Genomic DNA, 22,423 nt, shown 5'->3' on the forward strand with positions numbered 1-22,423 from the left:
AAATTTTATATTCTCATTTTGGATTTTGAAATCTCACTACCGCCAATACCAGAGTTTGAAAATAAAAGTTGAAATTTTATATTCTCATTTTGGATTTTGAAATCTCACTACCGCCAATACCACAGTTTGAAAATAAAAGTTAAAATTTGTTATTCTCATTTTGGATTTTTAAATCTCACTTTTTATTTTTTTCATGAATATCACTACCTTAGAACTTGACAATATATACTTTTATTTTATAAAACTGGGGCATTTTATACCTACAGATTGATATGTGCCTCGAGGTAGCCCCAAATAAAATAATCCATCGGAGTAAGGTCGGGGCTGCTAGGAGGCCATGGTGACGAGGTCGTGGCAATGCTCTTAGAGCCAGGCCATGGACATATTTGGACTCATCGCATGGAGCATAGGCATGATATCAGACCCAGGGGCGACCTCCAGCTTTGCAGGTGATCCAAGACAACCATGACCTCGAGGTAGGAGTTGGTGTTGACCCTTTACCCGACCTGTAAGATGTGTGGGGGCATGACATCACCCTCATTGGAGACCACACCGAGCACCATAACCATCTTAGAAAATTTGGTTTTCATCACTTTAAGAACATCCTTAGGGCAGGCAGCGATCCACCTGCTTTTCTGCTTATTCTACATTTGATCCGTGCAGAAACTTTTGTCGTCTGAAAAGAACCAGATCATGTTCTTCTCCTCGGGGTGCTTGAGCTAGTTCTAGAGCTTTGTGGAGTTTAGGAGCCTTCGACACATCTTCACTCAGCCTCCTTAAACACAATATCCAGTAGATCTGCGTAAACTTTCGCCATGATGCAAGAAATACACTGATTGAATCCGCATGATAAATATGTTCTTGCGGGATTTCTAAAAATCGGAATAAATGCATCATTAAGTTTCAGCGCGACCCGGAGCATGGGCACCAATTTGAAGTTCAAGCCCTGTCTTTGAAAATCTGTTTTGATGATTTAAATGTTTACAATATTTGTAAAGGATTTATGGTAATCAACATGCAAATTGCAAAGAGATTACTAAATGACTGTATGATGTAAGCCTGCCTTATTGTTCGATATACTATCACTTAGAATATATACATAATTCCATACTTTTTATAGGATACACCGGCCTTGGAAGAATTCTACAAGAGCCAGGGAGCCTTTAAAGAAGGTTTTATAAGATTCCAACCTGGGGGCTGTGTATTGCCGCGCTGTTTCACTAGAATTCATGATTCCATACAAAATTTTGCTGTTAGAGAAGACGACATTTGGATTTCGTCTTTTCCTAAGTGTGGAACAACTTGGACCCAGGTAATCATGAAATTATCATGGATTTAAAAAAGATTTTAGTTTTCTAGCTACTAGGGAACTCGTAAATCATGAGACGAAAATCGCGACCTGAAAAACTTTTAAGGATCGGATCTTATATGAAGGTTGATATTGGTTGATGCATTGAATAAAAATGATAATAAAAATAATCATTATAATGATAATAATAGAGTTTACAGATAGAAAGTAGGAGAACTGGAGTTTACAAATAGAAAGTAGGAGAACTAGAGTTTACAGATAGAAAGTAGGATAACTAGAGTTTACAAATAGAAAGTCGGAGAAACTTAAATTTGTAAAAGGGACCAGGGGGGGATTTTTTTTAATGAAATAAACTATTTTTTATTGTCAAGGTGGTGGTCTTAAAGTGTAAGTGCGTAGGAGAGAAATCGACGATTTTGCAGCTAAATTTGCTTATAAATTGAAGAATTAATAAACAATGTAATTTTTTAAAATTTTCTCCTTTAGAACAGTACTCGGGATTTCCAAAATGATATAAAACATCATTCTAAATTAAAAACTGAGGATTTAGAATGATGTTTATAAAAAAATTTTAGAAAAAAATTTGATTAAAAAAATTTTATCAAATTTTTTTGGGGGGAATTTTTCTTAGCTTCATATATATCTATTCAAAAGAAAAAGAGCACCTCTGAACAATTTTACAGGGCCACTCTAGCTGGCTTGGCTCTTGAACTTGTTGGCCGGGGTACCCTGATTTGGTTCTACTCAATTGCCGGTGGAAGACTGAGTTTTTATTCAGCAGAATTGTTTATGATGCAATCAAACTCTATCAACAATACCTTTCCAACAAGCTATTAATCACGGGAATTCTCCAATAAATAAAGAAATTACACTATCAATCGCATTCTTGAATAAATACACCTCGTACAGGAGGTGGTTTGGAATATTTTTCAATGATTAAAATATCTAGGAGATGGTTTGGAATATTTTTCAATAATTAAAATATCTAGGAGATGGTTTGGAATATTTTTCAATAATTAAAATATCTAGGAGATGGTTTGGAATATTTTTCAATGATTAAAATATCTAGGAGATGGTTTGGAATATTTTTCAATGATTAAAATATCCAGGAGATGGTTTCTGGTTATCAATGATTATAATTATCCAGGAGATGGTTTGGAATATATATCAATGATTATATATCCAAGAGATGGGTTCTGGTTATCAATGATTATAAATATCCAGGAGATGGTTTGGAATATCGTGAATAATCTTGATTATGAAACTGCAAAGAAAGTATCCCTGGAGGATCGAGTTCCCTTCCTTGAACTCACAGGGCTTCTAGAGGTAAGTGAGATAAAGGGAAAGACTAGAAAAGAGTGAGTGAGAAACAAGTGAGGAAGTTTCACAATGAAACACTTTTCTCCTCAGAAAAACGACGGCTTTTATCACATTATTTATTATATAAAGGTTTTTAATTAAATGGTACTGTTGTGAAGCAAGCATGATTCTCTCCAAGGGTAGCTGTTGATCTTAAAATAATTTTTTTTTTCAGGAAAGATTTTTTGATGTTGCAGAGGCAGAATCTAAAATTTCAGGTTAAATTGTTGTTTTATCCTTGTATAGTTTTTCTTTAAATCATAATTGGTATCATTATTATCATAACTGTTATTATCATTATTGGCATTATAATATAATTCTTAACAATTTTAATAGAATAATTTCAAGTATCTAAAATATTTAATAGCCTCAACACAATAAAACGGGTTGGAACTTTGTTACATTTGACACTAATGACGGTATCCCTTATGTCTTTAAAATTTCATTGCATGGTGAACTAAGGTCAATTTGAATTCGAACCTGACCGACTCCTTGTACCGGCCCCAGAGACGCGCGGCAAGTACTGCCTATCCTATGCCGGCTCGGTTTCAACTTTGATGCGCAGCCAGACTTTTCACAGTATCCGGCCAATCATAGGCCTTTTTGAACTATCCCACTAGCTTAGATTAATCTGATTGTATTTGATATTCTATTTGAACATCATTATTTATTTTATTATTTGATTGTTTAGGAACTGGTTTAGTTAACTCTGTTCAGCAGTCAGCCGCTATTTCTAGTCCAAGGTTTATCAGACTTATTATTTAGGGACCTGCAGTCCCGTTTAAACACTACCACTGTCGAATTTTAATCAAAATAATTTTTCAATACAACAGTAGATATCGAACATTTCTGATTTACTTTAAATGGACTCATTTTTCTATTGGAAAAGAAGTGGTAAAGCACTTTTCAACTGCATTATCCCTGCTTGGATTTCAAGTGACCAAAGAATTGCAACCCCTGACTCACAAAGTACAACGTAACCCGAAATCTTTATCTGATCAATAATGTTCATAATTCAGATATGTTTAATTCATAATCCATATGTGAGTCACTTTTGTATAGAGAAAAAAAAACTATTGAATAATATCAGTTGTCCAAATTATCAACAATAATATCTTTATAATTGATCAGACAAAAGAAGAAGTATATAGACCAGGAATCACCATATCTGATGCGTCAAACCTGTGTACTGCAGTGGGAGGAGATAAAAACAAAGAATTCAGGGGAAACGCATCATTTGCGTTGGGGGGAGGGGAAAATAAGCATATATATGGCTATGTAAAGGGTGTTAAACAAATCACTTTATACCTTTTCCTCTCACAAGCTTAATAATTATCCGACCATAATTTATATCACAGTGTTTCTAGCATTTTAGGACTACACGATTTAAAAATTATTTTGTCAACCCTGCTCTGAATAAATGCTTTTTATCTCTTGGGAAAGGATTTGAGCAGCCTTCCCAGATTTCCTATTCTCGCCACACTGCTTTAGATGATAGAGATTTTCTCATTTTTTCCTTGCAACCTTCTTTTTTCAATTTTTTCATTCACAAAAAGTATCATAACAACCCGAGGATACCTTTTCTAGTAATGCAGTATTATTCTTAATTGTCTTTACAATAGCTAGTTTCTTGTCCCCTATCTGGAGTCTCTCGATTTATTTTTTTGTACAATTAAACCCTAAATGAGCCATACATCGAAAGAATTTATCAAATGTCGTCTTGACAATTTTTCACTGGGTTTTATATTATTTTACGCAAATCTCAGTATTTGTGAAAATAAATAAATAGCCATAAATATTCGGGAACAGTTTAAAAGAGCTCCATATAATCATTTAATTAAAAAACTAAATATCTGCAACATTCCATTATCAGAAAGTGAAGAATACGGCAGTTGATGAATTCTTTCGATGTACGGCTTATTTAGGGTTTAAATGTATATGTTCACTTCCTCTAATGCATGACCAATAGATCTTCTGAGGGATAAAAAAGATCCTTTAGATATATCAGGAACAGTTAAAAGGACTTTTTTGAGCCTAATTTATTACAGTCCATAAAACATTTAAAGTGATAGGGGGATGCGTATTAATCCTAGAATCCGTACAAGATCCAGATCGGGGGTTCTAGCTCAAGGGTTACTTAGAGATGAGTTTTCCCAACTTAAAACTGAGATTTTTAAATGGGGTCAAGTTGCTATCATTTCAGCGCGAACGGTAGATGTTATACTGAAGTAACATGTAATTTTTGATAAATCTCTTTATAAACATAGGAGGAAAGATTTAAATATTGGGAAGAAGGATTTTGACTTCGAGAGGAAGAATTTAAACGGTGTAAGGAAGGATTTAGACTTTGGGATGCAAGATTTAAACGGTGGGAGGTAGGATTTAAACGATGGGAGAAAGGGTTTAAATATTGGGGAGAAGGATTTAAACATTGGGAGCAAGGATTCTAATGGTTGGAGGAAGTGTTTAAATATTGGGAGGAAGGATACAAATTTTGGGAGGAGGATACAAATGTTGGGAGGAAGGATTCAAATCCTAAAATGAAGGGCTCAAACATTGTGAGGAAGGATTTAAACATTGTGAGGAAGGATTCAAACATTGTGAGGAAGGATTCAAACATTGTGAGGAAGGATTCAAACATCAGGAGGAAAGATTTCAAATTTTAAAAGGAAAAGTTTAACCTCGGAAACAAAAAAATGGGAATCTTTTTTCCTTGCTTCTCCTTTAAAGCTACACTAGTTTCACATATCTCACTTATCTAAATTTTCCATATTAACCTGGAAGCCACAAATCATATATAAATGATCAATTTGTATTTGTACTAACTTGATATATTAACTAGTGTTTGGTTGGACTGTGATATCAAATGTTTATCATAGCTTTAATCCTTTCCCTTCAACTGCTGGGTTCAGGGATTGTTTACATTCCTCCCACAGTGTACAGTACACAATATGCAGATATCTGAGTTGGGCGTTCCTGTGTATAGTTCCTTGAGACAAAGCTTTCAAGGGTACCGTTGTGAATCAAGCATTGTCATACTTCCAAGGAAGGTCACTTGAAATTACTCTCACAGTCCCTTTAAATGATATGTTTACACGGTATGTGACTGTTTTGATAGCTACTGCTTTATATGAAACTAATATACATGTAGATACTTTTTAAATTATAACAGAAATACAATTTTTATAAAAATTCTAACGACATTTCTAATTGAAAGAAAGAATGAGGATGAAACTGTTTAACCAAGTCAGATAAAATATTTTAGTAGAATCCTGAAAACCCATCTTCCCGTGGAGCTTCTACCCCCTCATGTAAGTTTTTACAAATATTTTACAAGCTTTTTATCCTTCATTTTTTCAATTTTTAAAAAAAAGATTCACAACGGAACCTTTATCAGATCAATTAATGAATTATATATTCATATTTTACTTTTGGAACATCAATTATTTTCATTTTTGGTTTCTATGCAAAAGCCAATTGCGCAATTTTTGCCTCATTAAACAATGGCGAAATTAACAGATTAAAATACTTTTTAAGGTAGAAAATCTTCATCATCGTTGATCAGATTAAGGTTTCAAGGGCGCGGTTGTGAATCGGGCATTTCCTTATTTTTAAATTGAGGGTCCCTTAAAATTAGCACGACAGTACCTTTAAATCGATTATTCTCAAAACTTTAAAGTTCCAATTCAGTTTTGCTTTTTTTATTTATAAAAATTTTCAAGAATTCCAAAATATTATCAGAAAAATGTCAGAAAGATTTTACTCGATAGTATTTATTTTAACACTTGATTCTGCATCTTTTAGAACAATTTTAACAAACAAAAATATCGTTGTTCGACCCTGTAGGTGTTGACGAAAGCGAAGTTGATCTATGTGACGAGGAACCCGAAGGACGCCGTGGTGTCTCTCTTCAACCACTGGAGGATTATGGATAAATATGAGGCAGGTTTCAACCCAGCATTTCTTTCACTTTACTTATTATCAAAGTTCAACAGTTCTAGTTCAAACAGAGGGAATTATAATGTTTTACTCGTTATTTAATTCCTTTTTTCTCATCAAAGGTTAAAAAGTTAATTGGTTAAAACACTAAATAAAAAGATTATCATTGTTTTCTGTGTAAGACTGGGCAACTTTTTAAAAATTCCTTTAACGAATCCAGTTATTTTCAGTTCGTCAGCCGTTAATGAATAGAAGGAACGGAAGATAAAAAAACCGAACTGATACAAATAAAAATAACGGAAAATTTTTTGGAGTCTCCTAATAGACAAATAAAAAACTTTTTCGTCGAAAGGAAAATAAATAAGAAGCTTTCTAAAATTAATACAAATTTTGTTTAGGGAACATTCGATGTTTTTTTCGATGCTTTTGTAGCTGATGTAGCTGGATACTACTGTCCTTTTAATAGTAACGTTCTTGGATATTGGAATATTAGGTATACTTTCCCTTTAACACTAATGTTCTAGAAAAAAATAAATTTTCCCCTTTAACAATATTCTTCAGGAAAATTAAATATTAGTATATTCTTCCTATATAATAATGTTCCAGAAAATTTAATATTAGGTAAACTTCCCCTTTAACAATAACAATCTGGAAAAATTAATACTTAGAATTATTCCCTTTAAACATCTGTTTCTACGAACCACGTAATTAAAAATGTTTAATTTGAGGGACCAAGACAATGTACTGTTTATAACCTATGAAGAGATGAAGAAGGATCTACAGGCTGTTATCAGGTTTCATAATATAATTATATTTTCAAAAAAGGTTTATTCGGTTTTAAATAAGGGACTCATAAAACTCTGGAATAGGAAGACGACCATTAGACTCATTTATAATCTTTAATGGTTCAATGCACATAAAATACAGCAATTGTGCAGTGTACAATAAATAAGTTGATTTTCAAACTATTTGCTTTAAACAATATCAATACAGATAGTTTATTGCTTAAATCTTATTCCAAAGTTTTATGGGTACCATTGTAAAATTATTTATATATCAAATACTATGGAAAATAAATTTCAAAGGAATTGAGTTTTTGCCACAAACTCAAAATTTCTAAGTAAATCTTTGATATTTCAAACTAAGATTACTTTACATAACATAATTCATAGTTTGAAATATCTATGGTCTTTTTCAGTGGATTGCAAAGATATTGGGCTTAGAAAATTTGGATTTGTTAAAAGAACTAAGTTCCTTTATTATTATTTATATTTTACGTATTATTTGAAAAACAAATTCAAATCTAAGGCAACTGTAAAACTATTTTAATAAATTTTCAATCTATATAAAAAAGACATTGTTATCGTGGCTTTTTTTCCAGGAAGGTTTGTAAGTTCTTAGAGAAGGAGTATACTGATGTTCAGGTAGATTATAATTAAAGGGAGAGTTATACTGATTCTCAGGTAGATTATAATTTAAGAGAGAGTTATACTGATGTTCAGGTATATTATAATTAAAGGGAGAGTTATACTGATGTTCAGGTATATTATAATTAAAGAGAGAGTTATACTGATTCTCAGGTGGATTATAATTAAAGTGAGAGTTATACTGATGTTCAGGTATATTATAGTTAAAGGGAGAGTTATACTGATTCTCAGGTAGATTATAATTAAAGAGAGAGTTATACTGATTCTCAGGTAGATTATAATTAAAGATGAGAGTTATACTGATGTTCAGGTATATTATAGTTAAAGGGAGAGTTATACTGATTCTCAGGTAGATTATAATTAAAGAGAGAGTTATACTGATTCTCAGGTAGATTATAATTAAAGATAGAGTTATACTGATGTTCAGGTAGATTATAATTAAAGAGAGAGTTATACTGATTCTCAGGTAGATTATAATTAAAGAGATTGTAGTCATAATTACGAGTGACTCTTCATCCATTAAGTGAGCTGTCAACTCATCTTGATTTTCTAGATAAGTGAGCTGACAACTCATCTTGATTTTCTAGATAAGTGAGCTGACAACTCACCTTGATTTTCTAGATAAGTGAGCTGACAACTCATCTTGATTTTCTAGATAAGTGAGCTGGCAACTCATCTTGATTTTCTAGATAAGTGAGCTGACAACTCATCTTGATTTTCTAGTTAAGTGAGCTGACAACCCCTCTTGATTTTCTAGATAAGTGAGCTGACAACTCATCTTGATTTTCTAAATAAGTGAGCTGGCAACTCACCTTGATTTTCTAGTTTAGCGAGCTGACAACCCCTCTTGATTTTCTAGATAAGTGAGCTGTCAACTCATCTTTATTTTCTAGATAAGTGAGCTGGCAACTCATCTCGATTTTCTAGTTAAGCGAGCTGGGAACTCATCTTGATTTTCTAGATAAGTGAGCTGACAGCTCATCTTGATTTTCTAGATAAGTGAGCTGGCAACGCATCTTGATTTTAAATCCATGAAAAACAACCCTGCAGTGAATAAGGTAATTATACTTATTTCTAAAATTGAAAAATATAATAGAATCACCTTTTTTGAATAATTAGATTCAATGATTAGATATCTATGTCGAATTGAAAAAATATCTTAATTATCAGACACTATTATCCCATAGAAACCATATCTTAATTATCAGATACTAATATCCCATAGAAACCATATCTTAATTATCAGACGCTATTATCCCATTGAAACTATATCTTAATTATCAGACGCACTCTTCAAACAATTGTTTGTGAATAAAAACTGTGTAAAGCATGAATTGTATTTTATCTATTTTGGTTTTCTTCTATTTTAAACATGGGTTTCATGGGTTTAAAGAATGTTACTGCACCGTGAAACCACAAACATGAAAATACAATGGGATAAATAATGATAGAAAAAAATTTGGTAATTTTGAAATTTTTATTATTCTTAACATTGTCTTATAATCTAATCTAACTTTCAGCAATTTTCATTTAGGATACAAGTTAGTCGTAATAAATAAATAAACCTTTTAACTAAAAGGACTGTTTGATTTTTTAACTCTCATCATAGTCCTATTCTTGTCGATGATGAGCCATTTTTACCGCAATAAAATTGGTTTATCCTGATTATTTGAAAGTTTTCAGCTAAATGTAATGGAACGCGGTATTATATACTTAAATAAAACTATTAAAGATTTTGATATTTTGGTTTGATATAATTTGATTTTTACACCAACAAAAAATCACAGAAGTTAATTTGTGAAATGTCAAGCGTCATGCAATAAGATATCTTATTTTAGTAGCTTAAATAAAAGATTAAGAATTAAATGGTAATTATTTTTTTTCGGTTTAAACTTTTCAGGCAATTGTCTTTTGAACTTATTTATTTCAGGAGAATGTTTTTTTCTTGAAATGTACGAATCAAAGTGGAATTCTTTGAGAATATTTCAGCCACTAGATGTCTGTACAGTGTACATACAGGGTTACCCAAAAAGGATGAGACTTGAAACTGGCGACCTGAAACTCTTTTAACATAAAAACCTAAACGTTTGATTAATTCATTTGCCGTCAGTAAAGTCTTTTAACCGTATCTTAACTGATTAAAAACATGTTTCCAGCTGCAGGGACTCTTAGATGGAAAAAAACATCTGAATAAAATATGTACAGTCGTCTCTGAAGTCTTATCCTTTGTGGGCAACCCTATACATAAATAATTGAATTACAGGAGGATGTCCTGAAAGCATTTGAAGACATGACACGAGGGTCGTCTTCCACTGCAGCTAAGGATGGAAAGTTTATGAGGAAAGGAGAAACAGGAGACTGGAAGAATAAACTGAGCGAAGAGCAGAATAGAAGAATAGAAGAGTGGGTGGAGAAACATACTCAGGGAACAGATCTTAGATATACGTACACAATCTAGTACTATATTCAGATACTAGATATACGTACTCACTCTAGTACTATATCCAGATCCTAGATATATGTACTCACTCTAGTACTGTATTCAGATCCTAGATATACCTACTCACTCTATTACTATATACAGATCCTAGATATATGTACTCACTCTAGTACTGTATTCAGATCCTAGATATAAGTACTCACTCTAGTACTATATTCATATCCTAGATATATGTACTTACTCTAGTACTATATTCAGATCCTAAATATAGTACTCACTCTATTACTTTATTCAGATCCTAGATATATGTACTCACTCTAGTACTATATTCAGATAATAGATATACGTATTCACTCTAGTACCATATCCAGATCCTAGATATATGTACTCACTCTAGTACTGAATTCAGATCCTAGATATATGTACTCACTTTAGTACTATATTCAGATCTTAGATATACCTACTCACTCTAGTACTATATTCAGATCCTAGATATATGTACTCACTCTAGTACTATATTCAGATATTAGATATACCTACTCACTCTAGTACTGTATTCAGATCCTAGATATATGTACTCACTTTAGTACTATATTCAGATCCTAGATATATGTACACAATCTAGTACTATATTCAGATCCTAGATATACGTACTCACTCTAATACTATATCCAGATCCTAAATATATGTACTCACTCTAGTACTATATTCAGATCCTTAATATACCTACTCACTCTAGTACTATATTCATATCCTAGATATACGTACTCACTCTAGTACTGTATTAAGATTCTAGATATATCTACTCACTCTAGTACTGTATTCAGATTCTAAATATATGTACTCACTCTAGTACTATTTTCAGATCCTAGATATACGTACTCACTCTAGTACTATATTCATATTCTAGATATACGTACTCACTTTAGTACTATATTCAGATCCAAGATATATGTACTCACTCTAGTAGTGTATTCAGATTCTAGAAATAAGAAAATAATATACTTTTAAAAAAATTAAGGAAAAAATTTGAAAACTAAGAAAAAAGATTTTAAACATTTATTCTAAAACTGAGCAATGTCCAAACTAAAGGATTAATAAACTCGTCCAAAATGGATTTTAAATTTTTTTTATTTTTGCCCGGCACCGAATAAATATACGTGAGATTTGATTAATCCATTTTAAACTTTTTTATTTTACAGTTTTTATTTAGTAAAATATAATCACAGAGTATTTAGATATGTTTTTACTGATCTTATAAGAATGTTTTAAAAAATAAACTATACTAATACAATGAGTAATGAAAAAAATACATTTTAAGTAAATAAAAAGAAATAAATTTTACAAATTTAGAATTAAACTTGAATTACTTTTTGGTTGACAAAAAAGTTTAAAATTTCATAAATGCCGTTACGTTTGACTAGACGAAAAACTGGGATATTTTGGTAAATTTGAAACATATGGTCTAGCTTCGTCTTAATTATAATGGTAAATCTATAATAATGGAATGAACACTTGTTTTAAACTCTAATTTTCTAATTCCAGTATCTTTGCAACCTAATGGTGTAAACCTTTAATATTTCATAATTAACAATTAGATCTATCAGAATGCATAGTTTGAGATATCAAAAATCTACGACATCAGGGTCCAAAAATATATTAGAAGATCTAATTTTGAGACAAGTAATCATTTCATTGAAAAACATTTTCGCGAGAATACAGATTAGCACTGGCAGTTTTGATGCATCACTTATTATATAATATATACAAGAAAATACGATAGAAATGCCACTTAAAATATTCTGAGAGGGGGGGGGGATGTTTCTAAGTAAATATTAGGTAATTATAACATGAATTAAACATGAAACGCAACAAGAATTTCTGTGGTCGTTCATGCAAAACTTTGAAAGGATTTAAACAAAAGAAAGAATATTATTTTTTTTGTTGATAATTTCAAGAAGAAATATTTTTCATTTGTGATATTCCACACGGGATCATTAACTGTAGTTGCTGTTGTCCCTCTACTCCCTGTAGTCCCTCTAATCTTTCTAGTCCTTCTACTCCCTGTAGTCCCTCTAATCTTTCTATTCCATCTAGTGTAGTTCCTTTACTCTAGTCCCTGTAGTCCAGTGCCTCTTGTCTAGTCCCTGTAGTCCAGTCCCTCTAGTATAGCCCCTGTAGTCTCGTCCTATAAAGTCCCTCTATTCCCTGTAGCTCCATGTAGTCACTGGAATCTATGTAGTCCCTGTAGTTCCTGTAGACCCCTAGTCTATTCCCTCTAGTCCCTGTACTTCTTAAGTACTTCTAGCTCCTATATTCCCTGTAGTCCCTTTACTCCTCCATATTCTCTTTTGTCCCTCTAGTCCCTTTAGTCCCTGTATTCACTCTAGTCCTTGACTAGTTTCTCTAGTCCCTCTAGTCCCTCTAGTCCCTTTAGTCCCTGTATTCACTCTAGTCCTTGTCTAGTTTCTCTGTCCCTCAAGTCCCTCAAGTCCTTATAGTCCCTCTACTCCCTCTATGCCTTGGAGTCCCTCTAGTCCCTAAGAGATGTCCGTAAACTTTTCAAGGTACTAGCTGAGTTTTCTCTAGAACTGGTACTCATAGGAGACCTACAAATAAAACAAGAAATTAATTTTTATCTTAATTGTTTATTTAAAAGAAAGAAGAGCAACAAAGATTACTTATTTCTCTTGTTAAAAGTTTGTATGCAAAGAATACACATAGGGAAAGATTACTCATTAATTTTTAGCGCTGTGTCAAGATTAGTCATAAGAGTCCTACAAGATTACTTATACTTTAGAGAGTTATAAGATTGCTCATAGAAATCCAATATCGAAGAAAAGATTACTCATCGTGTATAGGAACGTTTATTCAAAATACTCTTAAGTAGAGAAAAGTCGCAATAATAAATTAGAAGTTTGGGGCAATTGTTCAGTTCTTTTTGATGAAAAAACCCATGAAATTCTGAAAAATTAATCTTTATTTGTTTCTGGATCCAAGACTCAGGTAGATGATATTTAAAAATTGTCAAAAACAACAGAGGGAGAGAGGCGTAAATAATAATTTTGCAACAAAACTGCAACTCCTCCCCTCTCCCCTGTTGGAATTTCTTTTACCCCNACACTGGATGAGCAGAGAGCAGCGAACCAGATAGAAAACGGTCTGATAACCAACAGTTATGTTTATACCTGGAGATATTCTTTACAACCAAAGATATTAGATTTTACAGATTTAAGACTAATCAAATCCTGGCCAGGTCTAGATATCAGGCATGTACGATAAAACAACCCTGACCGGTGTGGTACATGCAGACATGGGCTCAATGCTTACAGTAAACTACTGCAAACAAGTAATCATGTACAAATAAACCCAAACAAGATTAAAGACGACTTATTCTGCTAAATCTGTGTTTTCTTGATCAATGATAAAAATTAGAAATGTTGGACAGCAAACAAATAATATTTATGATCAAGAAAAAGGTAGAAATAACAAATAAATCATAATTTATGAAAAAAACATCTCACAAAAAGCTTAAATAATTAAGAATCTAGTTAAGCGCACAAATAATAATGTTGATCAAGAAAAATGTAAAAATAAATCATAAATTATGAAAATTGTAACGACTCACAAAAAAGCATAAAAAGTCGAGAATCTAGTTAAAAAAATAAACAAATTAAAGAAACCAATAAAAATCTAGAAAATTTTGAAATACTTGATGTAAAGAAAGAAACCATCATAGATCATACAAAAAAAGGGGGAGGAAAATACAAATGGCCTATTGTAATGGACACATTGTTACAGTTTTGACAGATTGGTTTTAAATTGGTATAATCTTTTTCAGTAAAATTTCAAACGGGACATTAAACATTTTTTTGGAAGTTTTTTCTTGTGTTAACTAACATCAAAATATCATGACGACGTTTGAAGACAATGGAGTTGGATTCAGAATAAACATATTTTTTCTCTTAAAATTCACAATATTATAAGTGAGATTTTTTATTCTAAAAAGTTAATGAGAAAATAAAGTTTACATGAAATTGCACTTATTTTACTGTAAGATCAGCACTTTATGCTAAAATTATCACTATTATTAAAAATTTTGTCGGACACAAAAACTAAGTTGACACTTGTGACGTAAGAATGCAGCTGTACTGATAGTGTACAAATTTGACATTGCCATCTATTGTATTGGAATCTATTATTGTTTACGATTCTATTCCAGAAACAGTAGTACACGTATTATGTAAACAGAGATAAAGGGATTATTCATGTGTCTTGTGTTTTGTGTTGTTTTTCGTTTTGTTTCGTTTTTTAACACTTTTATCTATATCCTTAAAAGAAATTAAAAACGAACCAAAAAAAGGTTGTTTAACACTCTTGTTTATTGTTTGTTTTTTGTTTCTTTTTTGCAAAAAGAAATTTCTCCGAGGGTCAGAATTGTGCATAGTGTAAGAAAAGGAAATGTCTAGAATAAATCTTTTTTAAACTTTTGCTAACATTTTGTCAAATTTGATCCTGAGAAAACAAAATATGCAAAAAACGAAGAAAAAACATGATTGGTAAAAGTACCTGTAGGTTAGATTATCATGGTAGAGTGTGTGAAGGGGAGGAGGAAGGGGCGTGGTACTACTCCGCCCACTGTGCAGGGATTGTCGGTCAACTTGGCGGTCTGTTTTCCTGCCCCGCCTAGCTGTATAGATACACAGGATACAGGTCACCAGGATACACAGCTGCAGGAATATAACAGCTGCAGCTGTTGCAACAACAACAGGTAGTGTTGTACACAGCACCTCCTCTTCACCCTCCTCACGCTTTATGTACACTAAACAGATTTCAAATTAGATCAAATCAAATCAAATCAAATCAAATGAAGTATAGGAAAATCAAATAAGATTATTTCAAATTAAATTATTTCAAATTAAATTAAATCAAATCAAATTCATTGAACATATTAAATCAAATAATGTCAAATTATCACGAACATCCTACTTTCACAATATACTGTCCAAGTGATTTTACTTAATTCAGTCGTGGGGCAGAGATGAAAAATAAATTTATAAATATTGAATTTAATAAACTATTGTGACGAAATCTGGTAAAACATAAAAATATTTTTGGAACAAAAAATAAATAACTATAATAAGTTCTTCGTTACAGTGAGGCAACAGGGATGCAATATTCAATTCCCATTGCGTCAAGTAAATAAAGATATATGAAATTTTGTTAAAATTTTGTTATATTGCAACCCTGAAACCAGAAATGCAATGTTACATTGCATTTCTGCACCCTTTTATCTTTAATCATGACAGAGTAATAACAGATTTATTTGCCTAGGACTTGATATATTATTAATTGATTTATCCACCCTAAAGATCACCTCCTATTGTAATTGTTGTATAAAAATTATGAATATTTTGATACATTTTATAATAATTATGTAATTATAGTCCGCCCTTCCTTGTTTATTAAAAGCTTCCGTATTCTTCCTGTTCTTACATTTTAAATAAATTTTAAGATCTGGATCTTTGTGATAAAAAGATCATTTTTCTTGTTTATACTTAAAAACAGGTGAAAGGGGCGATTAAAGTTTTATTTTACCTCAACAGGGGGACTTTAAGTTACTTTTCGTGTCCCTTTTAAGTGAACTAAGGACCCGGTCTGCAAAGTTTTCGCACATTTACATCTCAAAATTGTGTACAACTACTTACTTGGTAAATTAAAAAGAGTTCCTTCGTCCAATTTTGCCCTTCGCTCTGAATGTTTTATGGGCGAAATTGGTCTTGAAAACCCTTGGTAAAGTAAAATTCTCTTAACTTTCATACCAAGTAGTTGACACAATTATTATTAAAAAATAGATGAAACTGTAGTTTTACATGTAATCTCCATATTTGATATTTAGTGGCTCTGCTTCGTGACCATTTATAATTATCAGGTAGGTTAATTAAGAACTGAATTTGAAACAAGAATAAACATTGCTGGTTAATAAATCCAAAATAACTCAGTTCATTCAACTCTGTAGAATACTGGTTACTCAATTAAACAGTTACTCAATTCACTTAAATCTGTAGAATACTGTTTCTCAATTTAACAATTACTCAATTCACTTAAATCTGTAGAATACTGTTTCTCAATTTAAAAATTACTCATTTCACTTAAATCAGTAGAATACTGGTTACTCAATTAAACAATTTCTCAATTCACTTAAATCTGTAGAATACTGGTTACTCAAACAAACAATTATTCAATTTACTCAAATCAGTAGAATACTGGTTACTCTATTAAACAATTACTTAATTTTCTCAAATCAGTAGAATACTGGTTACTCAAACAAACAATTACTCAATTTACTCAAATCAGTAGAATACTGGTTACTCTATTAAACAATTACTTAATTTACTCAAATCAGTAGAATACTGTCTACTCAATTAAACAATTTCTCAATTCAATTTACTCAAATCAGTAGAATACTGGTTACTCTATTAAACAATTACTTAATTTACTCAAATCAGTAGAATACTGGCTACTCAATTAAAGAATTTCTCAATTTACTTAAATCTGTAGAATACTGGCTACTCAATTATACAATTACTCAATTTACTCAAATCAGTAGAATACTGGCTACTCAATTAAAGAATTACTCAATTTACTCAAATCAGTAGAATACTGGCTACTCAATTATACAATTACTCAATTTACTCAAATCAGTACTGGTTGCTGTTTAGAAATACTCTGGTTACGCAATCAAACATTCACTCCGATCTGTTTACTAAATCCTCAATCATATATTGACTACAGTCTGATTACTTAATCTACTTTAAAACAGTTAAACTTTTTATACTGAATTGAACTATACTTCACTTGTGCGACGGTTCTAGTAAAAGAGATTAGGTTCAACTTAGTTTAGGTAGATCAACTACTTCTCGCTTTTCATTAAATTTGGTCCCATGGTTTCCTAATCGGACGTTTACTTTTATCAGTTTGTACAAGGGTTAATCTGAATTGAACAATTGTTTTCAAGGGACTGTAAATGAAATTTAACGTGACCCTTCAATGCAAAGATTCTAGTGGATGGAGGGTAACTTGAAATTACGATTACAGTCCCTTTAAAATCAAAATGTTTGTGATTACTCAATCAAAATTTCGATAAATCATCTTTGGTTTTGAAATGAATATTACCCACACACCTCCTTTGTTTATTTATATTTTATATTTTAATTGATGTAAAAATATAATAAATAACAATTCGAGGTTTCGGGTTAATGTCCCGTAAGGTAACAAAGTAATGGCTAACAACACGTCTATAGGGATAAAATTATAATAATATTGTGTAGCATTGTAATATAGATATTATTGTTGTCTTTATTTATATTTTTATTATTATTATTATTATTTATTACAGTGGTCGGCGTTTATATCAATACAATGAAGACGACTTTTCTTTCTAAGTTTTGATTTCTACCAAGATTTTTTTTAATTAAAAGTTAACAAGTAAACAAAGAGAAGTTTCTGGTTACCCACGGATACCCATGTTTTGTATCTGCATGCCTGGTATAAATCTAAATTGATACCGAAAGTTGTCTTCATTGTATTGATACATACGACAACGACTGTATTATTATTATTATTATTATTATTATTATTATCATTCTAACCTCCTCCTGGTGCTTGTTCAGGTTGAAATCTCGGAGTTCTGAATGAATCCACTTTAGCTCCTGAATCCACAATTATCTCCTTTGATAAAGGAGTATCTACGGTGAGTACCTCCTGACCTAGGTTCGGGTCAAACACAAGCCTGCTGGAGTAGGGTTCAGGGACGGCTGTGGTCGGAGCAGGGACGGATTGAGAGGAGTTTGCAGATCTTCTTCTCCTACCATAGGATTGTATTCCATCCTCACAATCAACAGGGTTACATTCATCAACACAGAACTGAACATTCACCTGGAACCTAGACAAATTTTCTTATTAAAGGGACTGTAAACGTAATTTTAATGGACCCTCCATGCAACGGCGATGCCCGATTCACCACCTTTGTCAGATCAATAATGTGGATGATATTCTCGTTTTTCTAGTTTTTTAAGTATTTAATATTGATATTTCGTATATGAACTCCGCAGTAACAATGCGCAAATCACTTTTGTAGAAAGACCACAATTGAAGACAGTCAATTTTCACAATTCTAAACATTGATATCTAATTCAATCTTGATCAAACAAAGATTTTAAGGGTACCATCGTGAATCGGACATTGAAATCTTTGCATGGAGGTTCATCCAGTCTGTAGACTTGTTAGCTTCTTTGCAAAATCAATTATCATGCCAAGACAAAAAATAATGAGAATTCCCCAAAGAGTTGGATGCCGGCATTAAAGTCTCATCGTTTGAGGATAACCCTGTAAATATGATTTTAAACAAATCCCTTTTCTATCAATGGTTTATCATCAAGTGAAATGTAACAAATCATAAAATCTGATTAAAGTATGTAGAGATAAAATATAAACCTTTATTATTAATGGTATAAACTGATTAATCGAAACAATAAAACAAAACCGAATTGATTGATGAGAAAAGGGAACTGATAGAAAAATTAATTGCTGGTTTGATGAAAAGATTTGTTGAAAAATAAAGGAAGATGTAACAATGGATTGATGGGATAATGATTAATGGGGTTTTGTGAAGGTACTTAGATGGGAAAATCGTATTTGAAGGATGAAATAAGATTAAATGGATGATGTCATGAAAAGTAAAATAAAAGAATTGCTATTATGTGGAATGAAGGAGGAATAAAATGAAATGATGAAGAATTGATAAGTCACGGAGACGTAATTTGAAAAGTAATCCTCCATTTATAGAGATGTCCGATACACAAGATACCCTTAAACCCGTTGTCTAAGCAAAATTGTTGGAGTTCTTCTTTCTAGTTCAATTGCGGTTTTTCTAAAAAGTAACGTGCAGGTTTCTTAGTATAAAAATAAATTGTAAGCGAAGGAATTTAACACTTTCCAAGCTAGAAAACGACATCTTGTTCCACATTATTAATCAGGTGTAAAGGGTACCGTTGTGAATGAGGTCAATGGAAGGTCACTATATTTCCTTTAATCAAAGGAAGAATTAATAATTCAAACATGAATTGAAGGATGGATAACTAGCTTGATGGATAGATTGTTGAAGATGAGAGGATGGATAACTAGCTTGAGGGATAGATTGTTGAAGATGAGAGGATGGATAACTAGCTTGATGGATAGATTGTTGAAGATGAGAGGATGGATAACTAGCTTGAGGGATAGATTGTTGAAGATGAGAGGATGGATAACTAGCTTGATGGATAGATTGTTGAAGATGAGAGGATGGATAACTAGCTTGAGGGATAGATTGTTGAAGATGAGAGGATGGATAACTAGCTTGATGGATAGATTGTTGAAGANAGATAGATAGATAGATAGATAGATAGATAGATAGATAGATAGATATATAGATAGATAGATAGATAGAAAGATAGATAGATAGATAGATACCTGACTACACTAGTATCACTGAACTTGAATGCCTCGAAGTTCCCTTGAAGATCCCTAGAGTCAGGTAGCTGCTGCAGTCCAGGGAAAATGACATTATCTGTTGGACATCCTCGTTCATCCAGTAGATCTATGCTATCCTGGTCATCCCCACTGATAGCCTTAATATTTATTTAATTATGCTTTTTTCATCAATTTTGATTTTTCATTATCCAATCCATTCTTGTTTTGGTAATTCAATCTTTCATTCCTACTTTTAATATTTTAATAATCATTAATTATTCCTACTATTATATCTCTTAATTATAACCACACACTCATCCTATCATTTATTCTTTTTTTATTCGTTTAATCAATACTTTCCTTTATATTTTATTTGCATTCACTTTCTTGCCTCAACACTAATTTTCTAAGCCTTACCTCTTTACAACCTGATGTCGGAGACCTTTATTATTGTCAACTTTGAAAAGCTACTAGATCAAAGTGTCAAAGTTTGAAAAAACATAGGCTTACACCATCAAGAAGCAAGTGCGAAATAAAACAATTTTATTACCTTGAGATTTCTGGCGAATATTCCAAAGATGGATTCTCGATCCATCTCTATCCTGAGGAACAGCTTCTCTCCCAACCTAGTCCCGGAGATATCGGATCCGTCCTCAGTTGTGATCCTTAACCTTACTCCGGGTGCAGGTGCGGTAGCGTTCACTACACTGGAGGGGGTGGAGGACTCAAAGTTATCAATTACACTGAAACAATCAAATGATTATATGAGAAAATATGAAAACTCTGGAGAATAATATTTCAAGCCTCATCGTCAATTTTTCAATTTACTTCAATTTAATTGTCTTTTTAAAAGATCTGTGACAAATGATAAGTTTTCCCGATTTTAAATTGATTAATTATATGTTTGCTTACTCGGAGAGAACATTGTAGCTGTTGGTAACAACCTTGGTGCCGGTCTCAAAATAACAGAATAGTTGGATAGCCCTGTAATATATCTTATTATTAACCCTGTAATATATCTTATTATTAACAACCCTGTAATATATCTTATTATTAACAACCCTGTAATATATCTTATTATTAACCCTGTAATATAACTTATTATTAACACCGCAGGTAATATATCTTATTATCAACAACCCTGTAATAACCCTGTAATATATCTTATTATTAACAACCCTGTAATATATCTTATTATTAACAACCCTGTAATATATCTTATTGTTAACAACTCTGTAATATATCACATGAAGACTGTCTCCATGAAACCCTCTTTATCTTCATTTTCTATTATTTAAGATCTTGGCATTATATCATTTCAATTCCTCATTTCCTCAATTTTGTTAAGTTATTTAGTTATTTAGTGAACATAAGAATGAAATAATAGTTTTAACGTGTGTAATGTGTACTTTACATCAACTTTATTGGAGAAAATGTTATATTTTGTTTGTTTTTTCTTCAACTCATCTCGACATCCTATGTGGACACTTTTAGATTTACGGATCAATGCTTGATCCTAAATTAAAATTATTCCTGCAGGGTATATGGAAGGGAAATTAAAATAATCTATAGATCTGCATTAGATAAAGATCAGTGCTTGATCCTAAATTAAAATTATTCCTGCAGGGTGTATGGAAAAGGAATTAAAATAATCTGTAGATCTGCATTTATAGATTAAGATCAGTGCTTGATCCTAAATTAAAGTTATTACAGCAGGGTATATGGAAGAGGAATTAAAATAATCTGTAGATCTGCATTAGATGAAGATCAGTGCTTGATCCTAAATTAAAGTTATTCCAGCAGGGTATATGGTAGGGGAATTAAAATAATCTGTAGATCTGCATTTATAGATGAAGATCAGTGCTTGATCCTAAATTAAAGTTATTCCAGCAGGGTATATGGAAGAGGAATTAAAATAATATGTAGATCTGCATTAGATGAAGATCAGCGCTTGATCCGAGATTCAAAACACAAAAATTCTGACTTCAGCAGTTTTTTTTATTTAGTATAAGTGCAGCACACAGAAAATAGAATAACGATTATCAGGTCATGAACATTTTTCATATTGTTCTTACATTTGGAACCAAACATAGATTTAAATAATAAAAATGTTATTCACTGTTTACCTATCTCCCTTCCTCTGAATGACTGGATGATGTTGAATAACGACGACATTACTGTACACTCCTTTCTCCTCCCTAAGTGTACCGCAGCGAGCAGCTGATTCCTCCTCGAAGTAAAATGTCAGCTCAGTCTCAGTCCTGAACAAGGTTTATTTAATCTAAGAATTCTTGTTGGAAAAATGATTTCAATACGATACTTCTTGTGATTAATCTGATGATCTTAAAGGGAGAGACGTAATTTCAAATCTGTATTAATTTGATAAATGCCTTGTCAGATTCACAACGGTATCATTAAAAGCTTTGACTGACCTTGAAT

At 31.9% G+C, this 22,423-nt stretch overlaps 2 protein-coding genes across 3 annotated transcripts in view; one reads left to right on the forward strand and one right to left on the reverse strand.

Annotated features, from left to right (window-relative positions):
- Positions 1 to 1,120: 1,120 nt before the first annotated feature.
- On the forward strand, positions 1,121 to 11,783 carry LOC111713077 (sulfotransferase family cytosolic 1B member 1; the record flags this gene model as incomplete). The annotated part of the gene is given in 11 exon segments (XM_023487871.1): positions 1,121 to 1,312; positions 2,534 to 2,635; positions 2,844 to 2,886; positions 3,360 to 3,411; positions 5,934 to 5,979; positions 6,515 to 6,610; positions 7,006 to 7,100; positions 7,336 to 7,401; positions 7,989 to 8,031; positions 9,030 to 9,092; positions 10,298 to 11,783. Coding segments are annotated over 11 exon segments (993 nt in total), but the record flags the coding sequence as incomplete, so codon positions are not given.
- Positions 11,784 to 11,814: 31 nt separating this feature from the next.
- Positions 11,815 to 22,423, reverse strand: part of LOC111713076 (uncharacterized) — a 30,053-nt gene continuing 19,444 nt past the window's right edge. Inside the window, exons 14-20 of one of the 2 annotated variants that reach the window (XM_023487867.1) lie at positions 22,111 to 22,245; positions 20,897 to 20,968; positions 20,535 to 20,727; positions 19,985 to 20,142; positions 18,127 to 18,419; positions 15,044 to 15,296; positions 11,815 to 13,083 (exon numbers count right to left, since the gene is read on the reverse strand). In XM_023487867.1, the coding sequence (XP_023343635.1) occupies positions 13,008 to 13,083; positions 15,044 to 15,296; positions 18,127 to 18,419; positions 19,985 to 20,142; positions 20,535 to 20,727; positions 20,897 to 20,968; positions 22,111 to 22,245 (1,180 nt within the window). In that variant the 3' untranslated portion in view covers positions 11,815 to 13,007. The remainder of the gene's footprint in view (positions 13,084 to 15,043; positions 15,297 to 18,126; positions 18,420 to 19,984; positions 20,143 to 20,534; positions 20,728 to 20,896; positions 20,969 to 22,110; positions 22,246 to 22,423) is intronic. The other variant, XM_023487868.1, reaches the window with a different exon arrangement.

This window comes from Eurytemora carolleeae, unplaced genomic scaffold (genome assembly GCF_000591075.1).
Source record: "Eurytemora carolleeae unplaced genomic scaffold, Eaff_2.0 scaffold1278, whole genome shotgun sequence".
Lineage (NCBI taxonomy): Eukaryota > Metazoa > Arthropoda > Copepoda > Calanoida > Temoridae > Eurytemora > Eurytemora carolleeae.